Source organism: Rana temporaria, chromosome 3 (assembly GCF_905171775.1).
Source record: "Rana temporaria chromosome 3, aRanTem1.1, whole genome shotgun sequence".
In the NCBI taxonomy this organism is placed as follows: Eukaryota; Metazoa; Chordata; class Amphibia; order Anura; family Ranidae; genus Rana; species Rana temporaria.
The window spans coordinates 277,168,047-277,184,061 of NC_053491.1; the positions used below are offsets into that span (position 1 = coordinate 277,168,047).

Here is a 16,015-nt window from a genome sequence, read left to right on the forward strand (position 1 = left end):
CTGTTAATTGGGTATCCTTTTATCTTTGGCTTTGAAAAGTACATTTTGGTCCCATTGTTGCTATAGATACAGATTTCTCCTTGCACGTTATCACATTTGTATGTAGCAGCCAGGAAACGCTGTACTGCTTTTATCACTTCTTCATGAAAACATGCTATGGGGAGAGTTGGCTAAATAATAACTGCAATATGGAGTGTGCAACACAGAAGTTGGGCAGCGGTTGCAATTTGAAACTAGTTAAATATATAAGAAGGGCTCTGAAAAGCACTGTTGATGGATTTGTGTACTCCAGGAAATCAACCATAAAAAGACAATACAGGCAACAAGATAGAAGGCACAGTATCCAACCACCACAGAAAGAGGTAGACAATCTTACATCGTACACACAGGAATCATTTTTTGGTGTTTTTTTTTTTTTTTGGTGTTATTTCAGATCGCTGTGCTAACATATCCAATGCTAGTGCGGTCATCCCCACACTAAGTTATTGTGTTCTGACAGGGAAACTGTCCGCCTGCCATTGGCTGAGAGCGCTGATCAGATGCTGGTTTTCCAGCATGTTCATTCAACAGAATCAGGTTGTGAGACCGGTGTCTGTCAGACACTGAGCTGTACACATGGCCAAATGGTGCCCAGGTTCTCCGATTTTCAGCCCTATGCCTCAACTCCCACATAGGGACTATTTTTGGTTAAAAGGGTTGTAAAGGTACAATTTTTTTCCCTAAATAGCTTCCTTTACCTTAGTGCAGTCCTCTTTCATTTACCTCATCCTTCCATTTTGGTTTTAAACGTCCTTATTTCTTCTGAGAAATCCTCACTTCCTGTTCTTCTGTCTGTAACTCCACACAGTAATGCAAGGCTTTCTCCCTGGTGTGGAGTGTCATGCTCGCCCCCTCCCTTGGGATACAGGAGAGTCAGGACACTCTCTACGTTGCAGATAGAGAAAGGAGCTGTGTGTTTGTGGGTGTCCTGACTCTCCTGCTCGCCCCCTCCCCCCTGAAGGCAGGGGGCAAGCATGACGCTCTTCACCAGGGAGAAAGCCTTGCATTACGGTGTGAAGTCTAACCTTCTGCGGACAATTTCGATTTAGTTTTAGGCCGCGTACACACGATCAGTCTAAACCAATGAAACGGACTGAAGGACCGTTTCATCGGTCCAAACCGACCGTGTGTGGGCCCCATTGGTCAGTTATTCTTCGGTCCAAAAATGTAGAACTTGCTTTAAAATTCAACCGATGGACGCCTAACCAATAGGTCAAAACTGATGGTTAGTACGCAAAAGCATTGGTAAAAAAAACCTGCATCAAGTCGACGCATGCTTGGAAGCATTGGACTTCATTTTTCTCTGCACGTCGTTGTGTTTTACGTCACCGCGTTGGACTCAATCGTTTTTTTAACTGATGGTGTGTAGGCACATCAGACCATCAGTCAGCTTCATCAGTTAACCGATGAGAACGGTCCTTCGGACCATTCTCATCGGATGGACTGATCGTGTGTACAGGGCTTTAGTCTTATGCCGCGTACACACGATCATTTTTCGGCATGAAAAAAACGTTGTTTTTAAAAAATGTAATTTAAAATGATTGTGTGTGGGCTTCACATAATTTTTCGTGTTCTGAAAAACGACAAAAAAAAATTCGAACATGCTGCATTTTTTAACGTTGTTTTAAACTATGTCGTTTTTCGGGTTGTAAAAAATGATCGTGTGTGGGCTAAAACGACGTTAAAAACCCGCGCATGCTCAGAAGCAAGTTAGGAGACGGGAGCGCTCGTTCTGGTAAAACTACCGTTCATAATGGAGTAAGCACATTCATCGCGCTGTAACAGACAAAAAAGCGCGAATTGTCTTTTACTAACACGGAATCAGCTAAAGCAGCCCAAAGGTGAATGGAAGTTCCCCTTTATAGTGCCGTTGTATGTGTTGTACATCACCGCGCTTTGCTAGAGCATTTTTTAAAACGATGGTGTGTGGGCAACGTCGTTTTAAAGATGAAGTTGGAAAAACGTTGTTTATTCTACATGCCGAAAAATGATCGTGTGTACACGGCATGAGTCTTTGCACTAAAATGGCATTTTAGCTTTAGTTCCATTTTAGTCTTCTGCAACTGTTTTAGTTTTAGTAGTATTTAGTCGACTAAATCTCCAGGACATTTTTAATTGACTAAAATGTCCTACATTTTAGTCCACTAAAATCTCCAGTACATTTTAGTAGACTAAAATGATTTTAGTAGACTAAAACTCATTTTAGTCATCTAAAATAAAATGGGTGTAAATTGTAATGCATTATTTAAGCATTTCTCTACAATTTCCAAACTCATTATCTACTGCTGGAATGAAAAATCTAATATGGTATTATTTATGTAATTGAGGTATGAACATGCACTACAGTTCATTTTGCTGCCAAATTTCAATTTTAGTTTTAGTCTTCTGGCTAAAATGGCATTTTAGTTTTAGTCTTCTGGCTAAAATGGCATTTTAGTTTTAGTCCCATTTTAGTCTTTTGACTAAAATGCTATTTTAGTTTTAGTTGTATTTTAGTCATCTCAATTGTTTTAGTTTTAGTAGACTAAAATGTTTTTGTCGACAAAATTAACACTGAAAGCAAGAGCTCAGTGGAACCCGGAAGTTCTGAGGGTAAACGTCCCTGCCTGACATTTTCGTTTGTTCGAAAACAGAATTGATTTTTGTCAGTTTTTGTCAGAGGACGAAAATGTGGTGTACTTTTTTGTTTAGTTTCCGTCACTGTAAAAGTGTGACTGACGAAAATTATGACTAACGTTTTCGTTGATGAAATTATCACTGCTTGCAGATTTAGATACACTAACAAATTGAAGCTGAACTCCAGTTAACACTTTGGCCCAGATTCAAGAAGCAATTGCGCCTGTGTAACCATAGGTTACACAGCGCAATTGCTTACTTGCCCCGGCGTTACGAATGCTCCTGATTCAGGAACATCGTAACGCCGACTGCAGCCTAAAATCTGCGTGGCATAAGGCTCTTATGCCACGCATATCTTAGGCTGCATTCTAGTGATGACCGCTAGGGGGCGCTCCCATTGTGCTCAGTGTATAGTATGCAAATTGCATACTAACACCGATTCACAACGTTGCGTGAGCCCTGCGTACGCAATTTACGTAGTTTGCGTACGTCGGGTTTCGCGTAAGGTTGCACATCCTAATAGCACGCGCAGCCAATGCTAAAGGATACCCGTCGTTCCCGCGTCGCGATATTTGAAATCTACGTCGTTTCCGTAAGTGATTTGTGAATGGCGCTGGACGCCATTCACGTTCACTTTGAAGCAAATGACGTCCTTGCGACGTCATTTGCCGCAATGCACGTCGGGAAAGTTTCCAGACGGAGCATGCGCTCTACGCTCGGCGCGGGAGCACGCCTACGGGATCATTTACATTAGGCGCCCTTACGCAGGGCAAGTTTACAATTTACGGAGCTACTGCTCCGTGAATCGCGGGTAGCGCAGTAAATTTGCGGGGGCGCAGGGCAAAAACGCTGCCCTGGGCCTCCGTAAATAAGGGGCAAATCTACCTGAATCCGGGCCTTTATATATAGCAACAGTTTTTCTTTCCTTTTTGGTAAAAAGGTTTTACATGATAATTGTTAGCACCGTTGTCAGTAAAATAAGGAAGACGAAAACAAATGCAGCCATCACATCTAAGGCCCCATACACACGGGAGGATTTATCCGTGGATACGGTCCAGCGGACCGTTTCCACGGATAAATCCTCTCAAGGATTTCCGCGGATTTCTATGCGATGGCGTGTACACACCATCGCATTGAAATCCGCGCCGAAATCCTCTGGCAATGACGTGTCGCGCCGTCGCCGCGATTATGATGCGGCGACGTGCGCGACGCTGTCATATAAGGAATTCCACGCATGCGTCAAATCATTACGACGCATGCGGGGGATCCCTTCGGACGGATGGATCCGGTGAGTCTATACAGACCAGCGGATCCATTCGTTGGGATGGATTCCAGCAGATGCATTTGCTTGGCATGTCAGCAAATATTCGATCTGCTGGAATCCATCCCAGGGGAGATATATCCGCGGAAACAGATCCGCTGGCGTGTACACACCATAGGATCTATCCGCTGAAACCCATTCGCTGGGATTTATCTGCGGATGGATTCTATCGTGTGTACGGGGCCTAAGAATTGGTCAGCTGTAATATAATAAATGTTTGTTTTTGGGTTGAATACCACTTGAAGTACAAAAAAACACACTCTCTTCTTCTCTCAATATGCTTCTATATATTGAACAAAATGACTCATGCGTGAATGAAAGCTTATTTAAAGACCTTGTTTGCTTTATTCTTTCTTACAGGGTGGAGCACAAATAAGTCTGGCTAATGTTTGTAGAGCTGGAGAGAAAGAAGTACATTGCTACAACCTCTTACGCTACCAACACCCTAAGAAACAAAAGCACAGTAATAAGCTAGAAGTAAGATGTTCTGAAGAAAACCCTGAAGGAAATTCTGTAAGAAATGTTATAGTTATGTTGAATTTGTTTTATTCATTTTGAAACTGTATAGAGCATAAACGTGAGAGTACATGTCTCCAGTAAATGTAAATGTATGCATAAAGACAACAGTAATAGGCCAGACATCACAGGGTTATGACAAAAGTAAAGGTCACTAAGATTTATCAAGGTTAACAGAGCATCTGTACATAAAATGATCTAGCTGGCTAGCATTCTAATGTTAGAGATCACAATGAAAATGACATGAACATACTGTATAGCGATGCTACATTTAGTAAGAGAAATGTAACTGAACATTCCAGAGCACCATTAGAGAAGCCAGGTGAAAAATGTAGAGAGGCTGAAAACATACTGTAGTAAACGAGAGAGAAGAAAAAAGAGGGTTTAGGGTGAGGCCGAAATTTTGGGAATCCGTTATAGAGTAGACATTAGGAGAAAGGCCAGCACAAATCTTAACTAATGCCGCGTACACACGATCGGACATTCCGACAACAAAACCGTACTGTATAGCGATGCTACATTTAGTAAGAGAAATGTAACCGAACATTCCAGAGCACCATTAGAGAAGCCAGGTGGAAAATGTAGAGAGGCTAAAAACGTAGTAGAAGAGAGAGAGAGAAAAAAAAAGAGGGAAAAAAAGTGAAGGGGGGAGGGGGATGAGGCCAACATTTTGGGAATCCGTTAGAGTAGAAATGAGGAGAAAGGCCAGCACAAATCTCAACTAACGCTGCGTACACACGATTGGACATTCTGACAACAAAACCGAGGATTTTTTCCAGACGGATTGTTGGCTCAAACTTGTCTTGCATACACACGGTCACACAAATGTTGTCTGAAATTCAACACTGGCTCCTGCTGCTGTCAAACAAAGTCAGTCAGCCAATGAGGTGAGAAAGGCTCCATGCCTGAATGGACACAAGGAGCTGCAGCTCAGCTCTGGTGCCCCCATAGCAATCTGCTTGCTGTGGGGGCACTCGACAGGAGGGAGGGGCCAGGAGCACCAAAGAGGGACCCGAGAAGAGGAGGATCCAGGCTGCTCTGTGCAAAACTATTACACAGAGCAGGTAACTATAACATGTTTTTTATTTTTAACATAAAATAAATTAGACTTTAGTATCACTTTAAAGGGTCACTAAAGGATTTTTCTTTTTAGCTAAATAACTTCCTTTACCTTACTGCAATCCTGGTTTCATGTCCTCATTATTTGTTTTTGCTCTGATGTTGCTGTAATTCTGCTCTGTTCTGGACACTTCCTGGTTGTCTGTTTCCTGATGACCACAGTACTGGGAGCTTCTAGTTTCATTTTCCAAACCATCACTGCTCTATGGCTCTATACAGCACAGAGGCAGGATAACATGCAAAAACGAAACTGAAACTACAGGTACATTATATGATTGATTTGTATCTGTTTTTAAAGGAATCAGTTAACTATTATGTCTCTATACTCTGTAAACAGTCATTTCAGCAAAAAAAAAATCCTTTACAACTCCTTTAAGGTAGGTTGTATTTACACCACAGATACTGATGTAAATAAAACCACTCTTGGGTTTTGCTCATACTTGGTAAAAATGGCTAGAAAGCTAAGATGCTGCCATTGTTATCATTGTCAGAATTCCATGTGCACCACACTATATACTTTTCCACCAAAAGGTATGTGAGAGCTGTGAATAATCTGCATTTCTGACATTGGTGTGCATTATGTCAGATATGGCTCTAGTATGGTAAGATTTCTTGCGAAATGTAGCTGATTTTTGCATTTGTAAAAAAAAAAAAAGAATCCCCTGCCATAATGAACTGCAGCACAGTCCATAGGATATATATATATATATATATATATATATATATATATATATATATATATATATATATATATATATATAAAATATATATATATAGTATTTATTTATTTATTTTTTCTCTGTAGGACTTGGTGTGTTCACTTTTAGAACATACTGCTGCTAGAGAAGACAGTGTAGAGCAGCAGCAGGAAGACACTGGACAAGATGATGACATGGATGAACACTGGTAAGAGAATCAATTAGTGTTTTCATTACAATTTTTTATATTTCTGCTAATGCATTAACATTAATATAAACCTCAAAGATACAGTTAAAATGAGCCAAATATATGAAAAACAATATCAAAATAGGAGTTTGTTATTTTTTTTATCTGTGGGTTTAGTTCCTAATGTATGGATGGCACAATCTAATCACAGTAATTGCACAGACCTCTCTATACGATGTTTTGGGATGTCAAATATGAACTAGAAGACGTTTTTGTCCTATTTAATGTTCTCTGTAAAAATAGCAAGAGTTTCTGTTCTATTTATTTGTCAACGCTCTGTCTAGAAATGCCATTTAAGAATTGCTCCATCAATTTAATCTCACTCTGTTCTGCCTGCTCCATTTGTTGCTTTCATTGCTTTTTGTTCTCGTGTCTGTGAAAATTGCACTTTTTCTCTAACCACTGGAATACAGATTTTCTGTTACATTGATATTTTGTTTGGTGATTTTGCTAGAACTATGGTCAAACTATAAATTCAGATATATGTTGGAGGCTGGCCAGAACAGTAATGCCGCGTACACACGGTCGTTTTTCGGCATGAAAAAAGATGACATTTTTAAAAACATCATTTAAAATGATCGTGTGTGTGGGCTTCACATTGTTTTTCGGCTTCTGAAAATGTTGTTTTTCGTGTTGTAAAAAAATTATCGTGTGTGGGCTAAAACAACCCGTGCATGCCCAACGCTGTAACAGACAAAAAAGCGCAAATCGTCTTTTACTAACAAGGAATCGGCTAAAAGCAGCCCAAAGGCGAATAGAACTTCCCCTTCAGAGTGCCGTCGTACGTGTTGTACACCAACGCGCTTTGTTCATCATTTTTTTAAAACGATGGTGTGTGGGCAACATCGTTTTTAATGATGAAGTTGAAAAAACGTCTTTTTTTTGACATGCTGAAAAACGACCGTGTGAAAGACTGGCCTTTCTGTTTTTCCAAGTACCCTCTGGAATATTTTGTAAATACCTGTTGATCCTGCCAGTAGAGGCAATTCTCTTGACAATGCTCTCCCTTCTGCAGTGAAATAATTGCAACATTCTCACCCATGGTGCTGCTTAGATTTTGGCACTGTTGGTAGTCCTGTCAGTTAAAAAAATAAAAAAATACCTAGTCCCCTCCCATAGCCCTTTAAATTGAAAGCACATAGCTCTGTGGGAGCTTAGAGACATGTTATAAAAGCTCTGCCCAGTCCTACCAACTACTCCAGCACTGTCTGAAAGGTGCATGAGAAATCCTGCTTTCTAGCTGCATTTACCATTTTAAAAAGATTTTTCTCCACATGAATTGGTAACAGTTATATCAAGCTCTAAGTGGTTGTTTATGCCATATTTTTTTATCTATAGCAATATGAGATCTACATGCTTTTCCCACTACATTAGGACAGTTGTTCGGGAAGTTTGGATTGGCCGTACTGTTGACAACAGCATCATTGGAGAGCTTTCCTTGGTTGAAATCAAATTGGGGAGGGAAATTTGGTGGGATGTTTATGTATTTTGGTAGCGTTTGTGGTTTATTTGGTTCTTTGATATAAGAACACTGTGGACTCCAGACTGGTGAGGAGTTTGTAGACCCATAGTTTGTGTTGTACTGCTGCCCACAGGAGGTTGGGACAATTGAAAAAAGTTGTAAGCCAGTCCCTTGTATAACCCCTCCTCTACCTAGAATGCCTATTTTTGCTAGTGTCCTAGGAGGTTGGCACACTGAATGCTGAAATCGATTAAAACGTTTTTGCTAGCCTTCATTCTTCATGGTATTTTTCTCTTTCTCACTTGAATTAATATTTCTTGTTATACTGCTTCTGAAGCTAGCATGTCTGCCATTTAGATTGGTGTTTCCCTAGGAATAGATTTGGAGGCGGTACCTGGACTCCGCTGGACTATACAAGCAAGGCTAGCCTGGAATGTGACCTTCAGACACTGGGTTCTGCCATGTGGCATTTTCGAGACCTTTCTGTAATATGTTACTTGGAGTACTTTCCATGTCCACAGCCATGCAAAGGCCCAGGTGTGACCCAAACTTTGAAGACTCATTTAGTAGGGTAGGTTGGGCTTTTCACCTACAGTGACTTGCTCACCTTCTGGCTGCCTGAAACCTTCAATCAGCCTTGCTGCGTATTGCTAGGTGGCGCAGCATGTCTTCACAAAGACACAGAGAGGACAATCTCAGTGTCACAGGTGACCTCAACCTATACTCCACCAGTGGTTCTTGGGGAGTTGACCTGGTATTCCCAGATGGTACACACTAACATAATTGTAATCTGCATGCAACACTGTGATTGTGAACTGACACCACTGGAAAGAAGGCGTTTTTACTTTTGTGTTGTGTTTTTATTTGTTTGTGTTTATGTGGCATTTTTATGTGTTGGGCTGTGCTGGAAATGGCGCAGTGGCGGTGCGTCCATAGTGGGTGTAGGAGCGCCGCTCTCTCCTCTGCATCCATCAATCAACAATACATAGCTTCATGCATTGCATGAAGCTATGTATTGTTGCCGCTGCTGCCCACTATTCAGATGTCCGGCCCCCTGTTGAGCGCCGGCCATCTGAATAACAGCGGTGGGCCTATTTTGGAAGTGCCTGATTAGAGCAAGATGCTCTAATAGGCTTCCCGATTAGAACCTGCAGGCTCTAATCAGGTTCCAAATGGTTAACCAGAGGGCGCACAGTCTGTGTGTTTCCTGTTTGAACAGTGCTGCATTAGGGAATCGCTTCCCTAACACTGCCCCGCCTCTCAGCCAATCAGGTGCACCGGGTCTGGTTACTGGTCACCTGATTAGCTGAAACAACATCGAGGGAGCGTGAAGAGGACGGTGCTGACCCGAGGAAGGTAAGTGCTGGGCTGGGGGGAAACTGGCTGCATTTAGGGGCACAAACTGGCTGCAATTGGGGGGACAAACGGGCTGCAATTGGGGGGACAAATGGGCTGCAATTGGGGGGACAAACTGGCTGCAATTGGGGGGACACACTGGCTGTGTTTAATGGGCACAGTGGCAGCAATTGATGGGGTTTTTTTTCAGTTTGTTTGCACCCCCCAAAAAATTTGGAGCACCAGCCGCCACTGGCTAACAGTGTAGCCCCAATGCATCTGATGTGAATGGCCCATAGGTGTTGTAAGACCTTCACCTCTGGGGAAGGTTTGGGAGCTCTCCCCTTGATGAGATAAGTGACCCAGCCCTACGCTGAATAATGCTGAGAGTGCTGCTCTCAACTGCATGGTCTCCTTTAGACATTTGGCATATTCATCTGACTCTCCTCAACTGGTAATATCTTCACTGGTAGGAGAGAGGTTTGCATTTAGGCAGACAACATTCCTAAAGGACCCCGTGGTCCCCTGCAGGTAATACAGAGGCCTTTGTAGGACCAGATCATCTGGAGTTAGATTGTTCTTCAGTGGCAGATCTGCAGCCTTTTGACAAAGTTACTCCAGGTCCTTTCCTTGGTTCTGTTCTTAGTGGTTTCTCCCCTGCCCCGCCCATGACTGTGGATGCTTCTATGGACCAGGGAGCATTGGATGATGATATAACCAGTGCCGTCTGTCAAACACTGCAGCCCAAGTTAAAAGCTTCTATATTCCTTATGTAACATTTTTTTTTTGTTTTTTATGCAAAAATACTTGCTTGAATGTATTGTTTTCTCCTAAATAACACCATTACCATATTTTCCTAATATGCATTTGAAATTGTTGGTACATTTATTTTATAACTACCACTGCTAATTACATGGGGCATGTTACAGGCTTGAAGAACAGGATGTTGTTGAAGATGAAGAACCTGCTACGGATAATGAAGAAGATAATGAATGTGATGAGAATGAACAGAGTGACACAGAAGACCCTGATAACTCTGAAGAGCTGAGCATGGAATGTGCTGGCAACAAGGTAAATACGCATGCAATGTAACAAGTATTGTCAGTAACATCAAGCAGAATTCTCTGGGCTTAGCCAGTACTTCGTACATCACTGGTAAAGAAAAAATCTGCACAGTATACGGTAAAGTAGGGAGTCTGCCTTTAGGTGGGAAGCAACAGGGTGTTCATTCTCACTTGTTCTGGGGAAACAGTGGTATGGCTAAATTTAAATCATGTTACATTTCTTACAATGTAACAGGTAAACCGAGCATCCTAGGTATAGACAAACGTTCAAACATTTGTGAGCTGTCATAGTGTATGTAAGGGCAAATCTTTTTGTCTTAGTTTTGTCTAGAGCAAGGAAGAGTTGAATTCTCTGCCAAGTTTTTACTGCAGTCTGTATTCCCTCAGGGGAGATTCACCCTCTATTTGTTCTAGGGACCATTGTCAGAAAGTAGGTGGAAATCTCAGATTTTAAAGTTGCCATAAGAGCAAGAAATGAGGGGACACATTTTCTGCCTGATTGGAATTCCCTGCAGATTAGAGATCTCCTGTAACTTCCTGGTATGCTTCCAAGACAGGAAGTAAAGAGAAATCTCACCAGCAGGTCAGACTTAAAAAAAAGTAGTCTGATGGGGGCTACCCTACTCCAAAAAGAAGGTTTAGTATATAGCAAATTTTTAAAAGTATTATTTTTATATTACATTTTTATGTATCCATTTTAATATGCATTATAATTTTAACAACCTCACGCCAACCGTACACAAATATGTGGCCCCAATACACTTTTTTTTTTTTTCTGTGGTGCTGCATATTTGCATATCTCGCTGTGTGCTTGGAGCACGCCACACAGCGCGCTCCCAGCACAGGGGCCGTGGTCTCACCGAAAGCCCCAGGCCCCGTTCTAACGATCGCTGTGATAGCCTTTGATTGGCTATCACAGTGATCAGTCACTGTGAAGCCCGCCCCCAGTTTTTTTATCTCTGTGAATGGCCGAGAGCGATACCTTGTATTATTTTCTGCCCTTGTAGAGATAAAAATAAATAAATAAAACCTAAATCAAGGATCTAGGCCAGGTCAAAGGTCAGGGTCAGTTTTTGGACAGGATTTGTTTAAATAGCATTAGTATCAGTGTTTTAGGTACAATGCCTTGAAAGAGTATTCACACCCCTTGAAATTTTCCACACTTTGTGATGTTACAACCAAATACATAAATGTATTTTATTAGGATATTATGTGATAGACCAAAACAAAGAGGCACAGAATTGTGAAGTGGAAGGAAAATGATAAATGGTTTTCAATTTTTTTTACAAATAAATATGTGAAAAGTGTGGTGTGCATTTGTATTCAGCCCCCTTTACTCTGATATCCCTAACTACAATCTAATGGAACCGATTGCCTTCAGAAGTCACCTAATGTGTAATTTAATATCGGTATAAATCCAGCTGTTCTGTGAAGCCCTCAGAGGTTTGTTAGAGAACTTTAGTGAAAAAACAGCATCATGAGAGCGAAAGAACACACCAAACAGGTCAGGGATAAAGTTATGGAGAAGTTTAAAGCTGGTTTGGGTTATGAAAAAAATATGCCAAGATTTAAACATCTCACGGAACACTGTTCATCTATCATCCGAAAATGGAAAGAGTATGGCATAACTGCAAATTTACCAAGACATGGCCGTCCACCTAAACTGACAGGCTGGTCAAGGAGAACATTCATCAGAGAAGCAGCCAAGAGGTGGTAACTCTAGAGGAGCTGCAGATATCCACAACTCGGTGGGAGAATCTGTCCACAGGACAACTATTAGTCGTTCACTCCACAAATCTGACCTTTATGGAAAAATGGCAAGAAGAAAGCCATTGTTGAAAGAAAGTCATAAGAAATCCTGTTGCGAGAAGCCATGTGGAGGACACAGCAAACATATGGAAAAAGGTGCTCTGGTAAGATGAGATCAAAATTGAACTTTCTTGAATAAAAGCAAAACACTATGGGGTAGATTTACTAAACTTGGTGCAGTCAGAAACTGGTGAAGCTGCGCAATCAGCTTCTAACTTCAGCTTGTTCAATTAAGCTTTGGCAAATAAACCTGAAAGCTGATTGGTTTCTATGCAGAAGTGAGCCTGACTTTGCACTTTCCAACATTAGTAAATAGACCTCTATGATGGCGGAAAACTAAAGCTGCACATCACCCTGAACACACCAAGGTCTGCAAAAGACTTGAGACTGGGGCGGAGGTTCACCTTCCAGCAAGACAGCAATGACCATATACTGGCAGTCCCCGAGTTACGAACACAATAAGGACTGTAGGTTTGTTCGTAAGTGGAATTTGTTCATAAGTCGGAACACTGCTTGTAAGTGTAACTTCCGCCTGTGCAGGCATGTGGGATGTTCCGGCATCCACCTGTGCAGGGTTGAATGAATGAATGAATGACTTGTATAGTGCTACACATGCAAACTGAATCCCCTTTTTGCAGCCAGTGTCTTCCTGGCTGGTACGGTCTTTTACCCCGTAGGATCTCGACACGCTTGGGACACGCAGTCATACACACATATATACATATATACTGGGCCAATTTGGACAGGATCCTATTAACCTACCAGCATGTCTTTGGAGTGTGGGAGGAAATCAGAGTACCCAGAGGAAACCCATGCAGACACAGGGAGAACATGCAAACTCCAGGCAGATGGTGTTGTGGTCGGGATTGGAACCAGCGACCCTTTTTGCTGCTAGGTGAAAGTGCTAACCACTACACCACTGTGCTGCCCACATGTGGTTGTGGGATGTTCTGGGCGCTTCTGGGGCTCTTCTGGCCATGCAGTACATGTAGTACTAAAGTGTGGAATGTGGCAAGATAGCTGCTCAGAGGTATCCAGGACCAGTGTGGAGCACAAGCAGCCGACATTAAAGCCGTTCGTAAGTTGGGGGTTCGTAAGTCAGGGACTGCCTGTATATACAGCTAGAGCTACAATGAAATGGTTTAGATCAAAGTATATTTATGCATTAGAATGGCCCTGTCAAAGTCCGGACCTAAATCCAATTGAGAATCTGTGGCAAGACTTGAAAATTGCTGTTCACAGATTCTCTCCATCCAATCTAAAAGAGCTTGACATATGTTGCAAAGAAGAATGGGCAAAAATGTCGCTCTCTAGATGTGCAAAGCTGGTAGAGACATCCCCAAAAAGACTTGCAGCTGTAAGGTGGTTCTACAAAGTATTGACTTAGGAGGGCTGAATACAAATGCACGCCACACTTTTCACATATTTATGTGTAAAAAAAAATTGGAAAACCATTTATCATTTTCCTTTCACTTCACAATTATGTGCCACACTGTGTTGGTCCATCACATAAAATCTCAATCTCATTTTTGGTTTCAAGGGTGTGAATACTTTTTCAAGGCACTGTAGGATTTTGGAAAAAAAAGCAAAACGCACACTTTTGTTTCTGGGCTGTACTACGGGTACAAACAACTACTATTATACACATATGTGGTATCACTGCAATCATCAGGAGCAAGCACATTTATTTTGGGTTGTTCTTTGGTGGTAGGTTATGGTAGAAGGAGGAAATAAACAGATCAATTTACAAAACATTTTTTTGTTTTCACTATTTTGGGACAGTTTTCCTTTCATATAAAACAAAAATCAGGGGATATCTATTACATTTACCACCAAATTAAAGCCTAATTTGTCCTGGAAAAAAAACAATGTATAATCCACATGCATAAACAAAGTAGTAGTGATGATGTGCGTGGTTTTACTAACACATGTAAAAAATGCAAAATTGGGCTTAGGCATTTAGATACCCTTAGGCACGAAGGGGTTAAAGTATTTTACAATGCATTTTATTTTGTATTTAAAAGGCAGTGAAAATTTAAATAAAAAAATACAATACAAAATAAAAATAAAACACAGTGGCCGGGTGCTAAAGGGGTCAATCTGAAGTGCAAAACTAGTAAAGAAATACTCCTGCGCTATCACTGGAAGTGAAAAAAGCCTTTGTATACAACAAGTGCTGCAAACACCAATAGGTGAATCCGTGACCAGTAAGTGTATGTGTATAATGAGTGATGCTGCACTGTTGTTGAGCTGAAGTGTAACCAATGTGTCACAATACAATGCAAATAATAATGATAGAAGCAATAATAAGGATATGCACAAGGTGGCAGTGTGAACCAAATGTGCAAATAAAAAATCTTTAGCAAATTTCTCACAATAAGGTGGATAATGAATGATATTCACAACAAACCAAATGACACATAAAACAATTGTGGGTGATCAGTCCTCAGAAAATAATCGACATGACACTGAATGGTGACGTGGAAATGTGATAAGTAATAAAGTCTCTAGATACATTTTCTTAGGATTAGGTGTTAAACAGGGAAGTATAGTGCTACAGTCCTAGCCGTGCAGACTGAAAAATATAAATTGGTGTCTCTTCATTCCATGCAAGGACACCTCTGTGCGACGTGGCCTCTCACCTTACTGCTGTTAGTTAACAGCATGGGGAAACCAATGATTCCAATATCCACCGGGGATCCTTACATAGATGACTGATGGTTTATATAGATCTAGATTTCCCTTAGGGTTCCTCCTCTCATCACAAGAATCAATGCTGGGTGGTGGCTGTAGGGAGTGCCCCAGGGATATTATGGGCAAGAAACCGAAAACAGGATATGAAAGGAAATTGCAAAGAAGTAAAAAAGTACAAATTGTATTCCATATAGAAGATTCTAAATAGAAATAGACATTAAAACATGAAAAAGGAACAAAAAGCTAGAAACACAGCTGCTAATACTTCAACACACTGGGTGGTGGATGGTCATTCCTCTATAATGTAATCTCACTCTCGCCAGAGAAGGGGGGGGGAGAGATGCAGAGAGAAGGGGAATGCCCAGATAGTGTAGTATGTAATAAAATTATTTATTGAATAAATACTAACACTTAAACACTCACATAGAGCAAGGTGGGACACAGTATTTCATCCACGAGCACTAAGCTCGTTCCTACGTTCAGTGACACCTTGTGAACACCCTTAATATTGCTTCTATCATTATTATTTGCATTATTTTGTGAAACATTTCTTACACTGGAGCTCAACAACAGTGCAGCATTACTCATTATACACAATCTGAAGTGCAGTTATTAAAAAAAATGGAAACCAGGTGAGCTTTCATTCAAAAAATGGAAACCGGATGAACTATCATTAAAAATAGTTTAAAAACTAACAAGTGAAGGTTTCACTAGAGTTCCATTGAAATCAGGGACGTGGTGGGAGAGATTTTGTGTTCATACATTATCAGTCTGGAATGGCTTTTCTGTAGTCCAGTTATGTTATATCGGTCCAAAATATATCTAGTGGTTCTGCCTCAGTTGCTGTGTAATGTACTTAATTCTTGCAATCCTTTTCTCTCATAGGTGGACAAGGAGACAAATACTGAAGGGATTCTTCAGTCAACCACTGTTGTGCGGCCAAAAGAAAAAAAAGCATCAAATACTGTACAAGCACAATTTATCAGAGGCAGTAACATAATCCGCTCCAAAACCTTTTCTCCTGGGCCTCAAAATGAATACATTTGTCGAGTAAGAAGTTAGATGTTTAAAGCATATGTGAACCCTCACTTTGTA

At 41.1% G+C, this 16,015-nt stretch overlaps 1 protein-coding gene across 1 annotated transcript in view; it reads left to right on the forward strand.

Moving 5' to 3' along the window:
* Positions 1-16,015, forward strand: part of WWC1 (WW and C2 domain containing 1) — a 218,560-nt gene that overhangs the window by 178,515 nt on the left and 24,030 nt on the right. The window contains exons 16-19 of the mRNA XM_040344669.1: positions 4,337-4,489; positions 6,417-6,517; positions 10,283-10,424; positions 15,806-15,970. Of these exons, the coding sequence (XP_040200603.1) occupies positions 4,337-4,489; positions 6,417-6,517; positions 10,283-10,424; positions 15,806-15,970 (561 nt within the window). The remainder of the gene's footprint in view (positions 1-4,336; positions 4,490-6,416; positions 6,518-10,282; positions 10,425-15,805; positions 15,971-16,015) is intronic.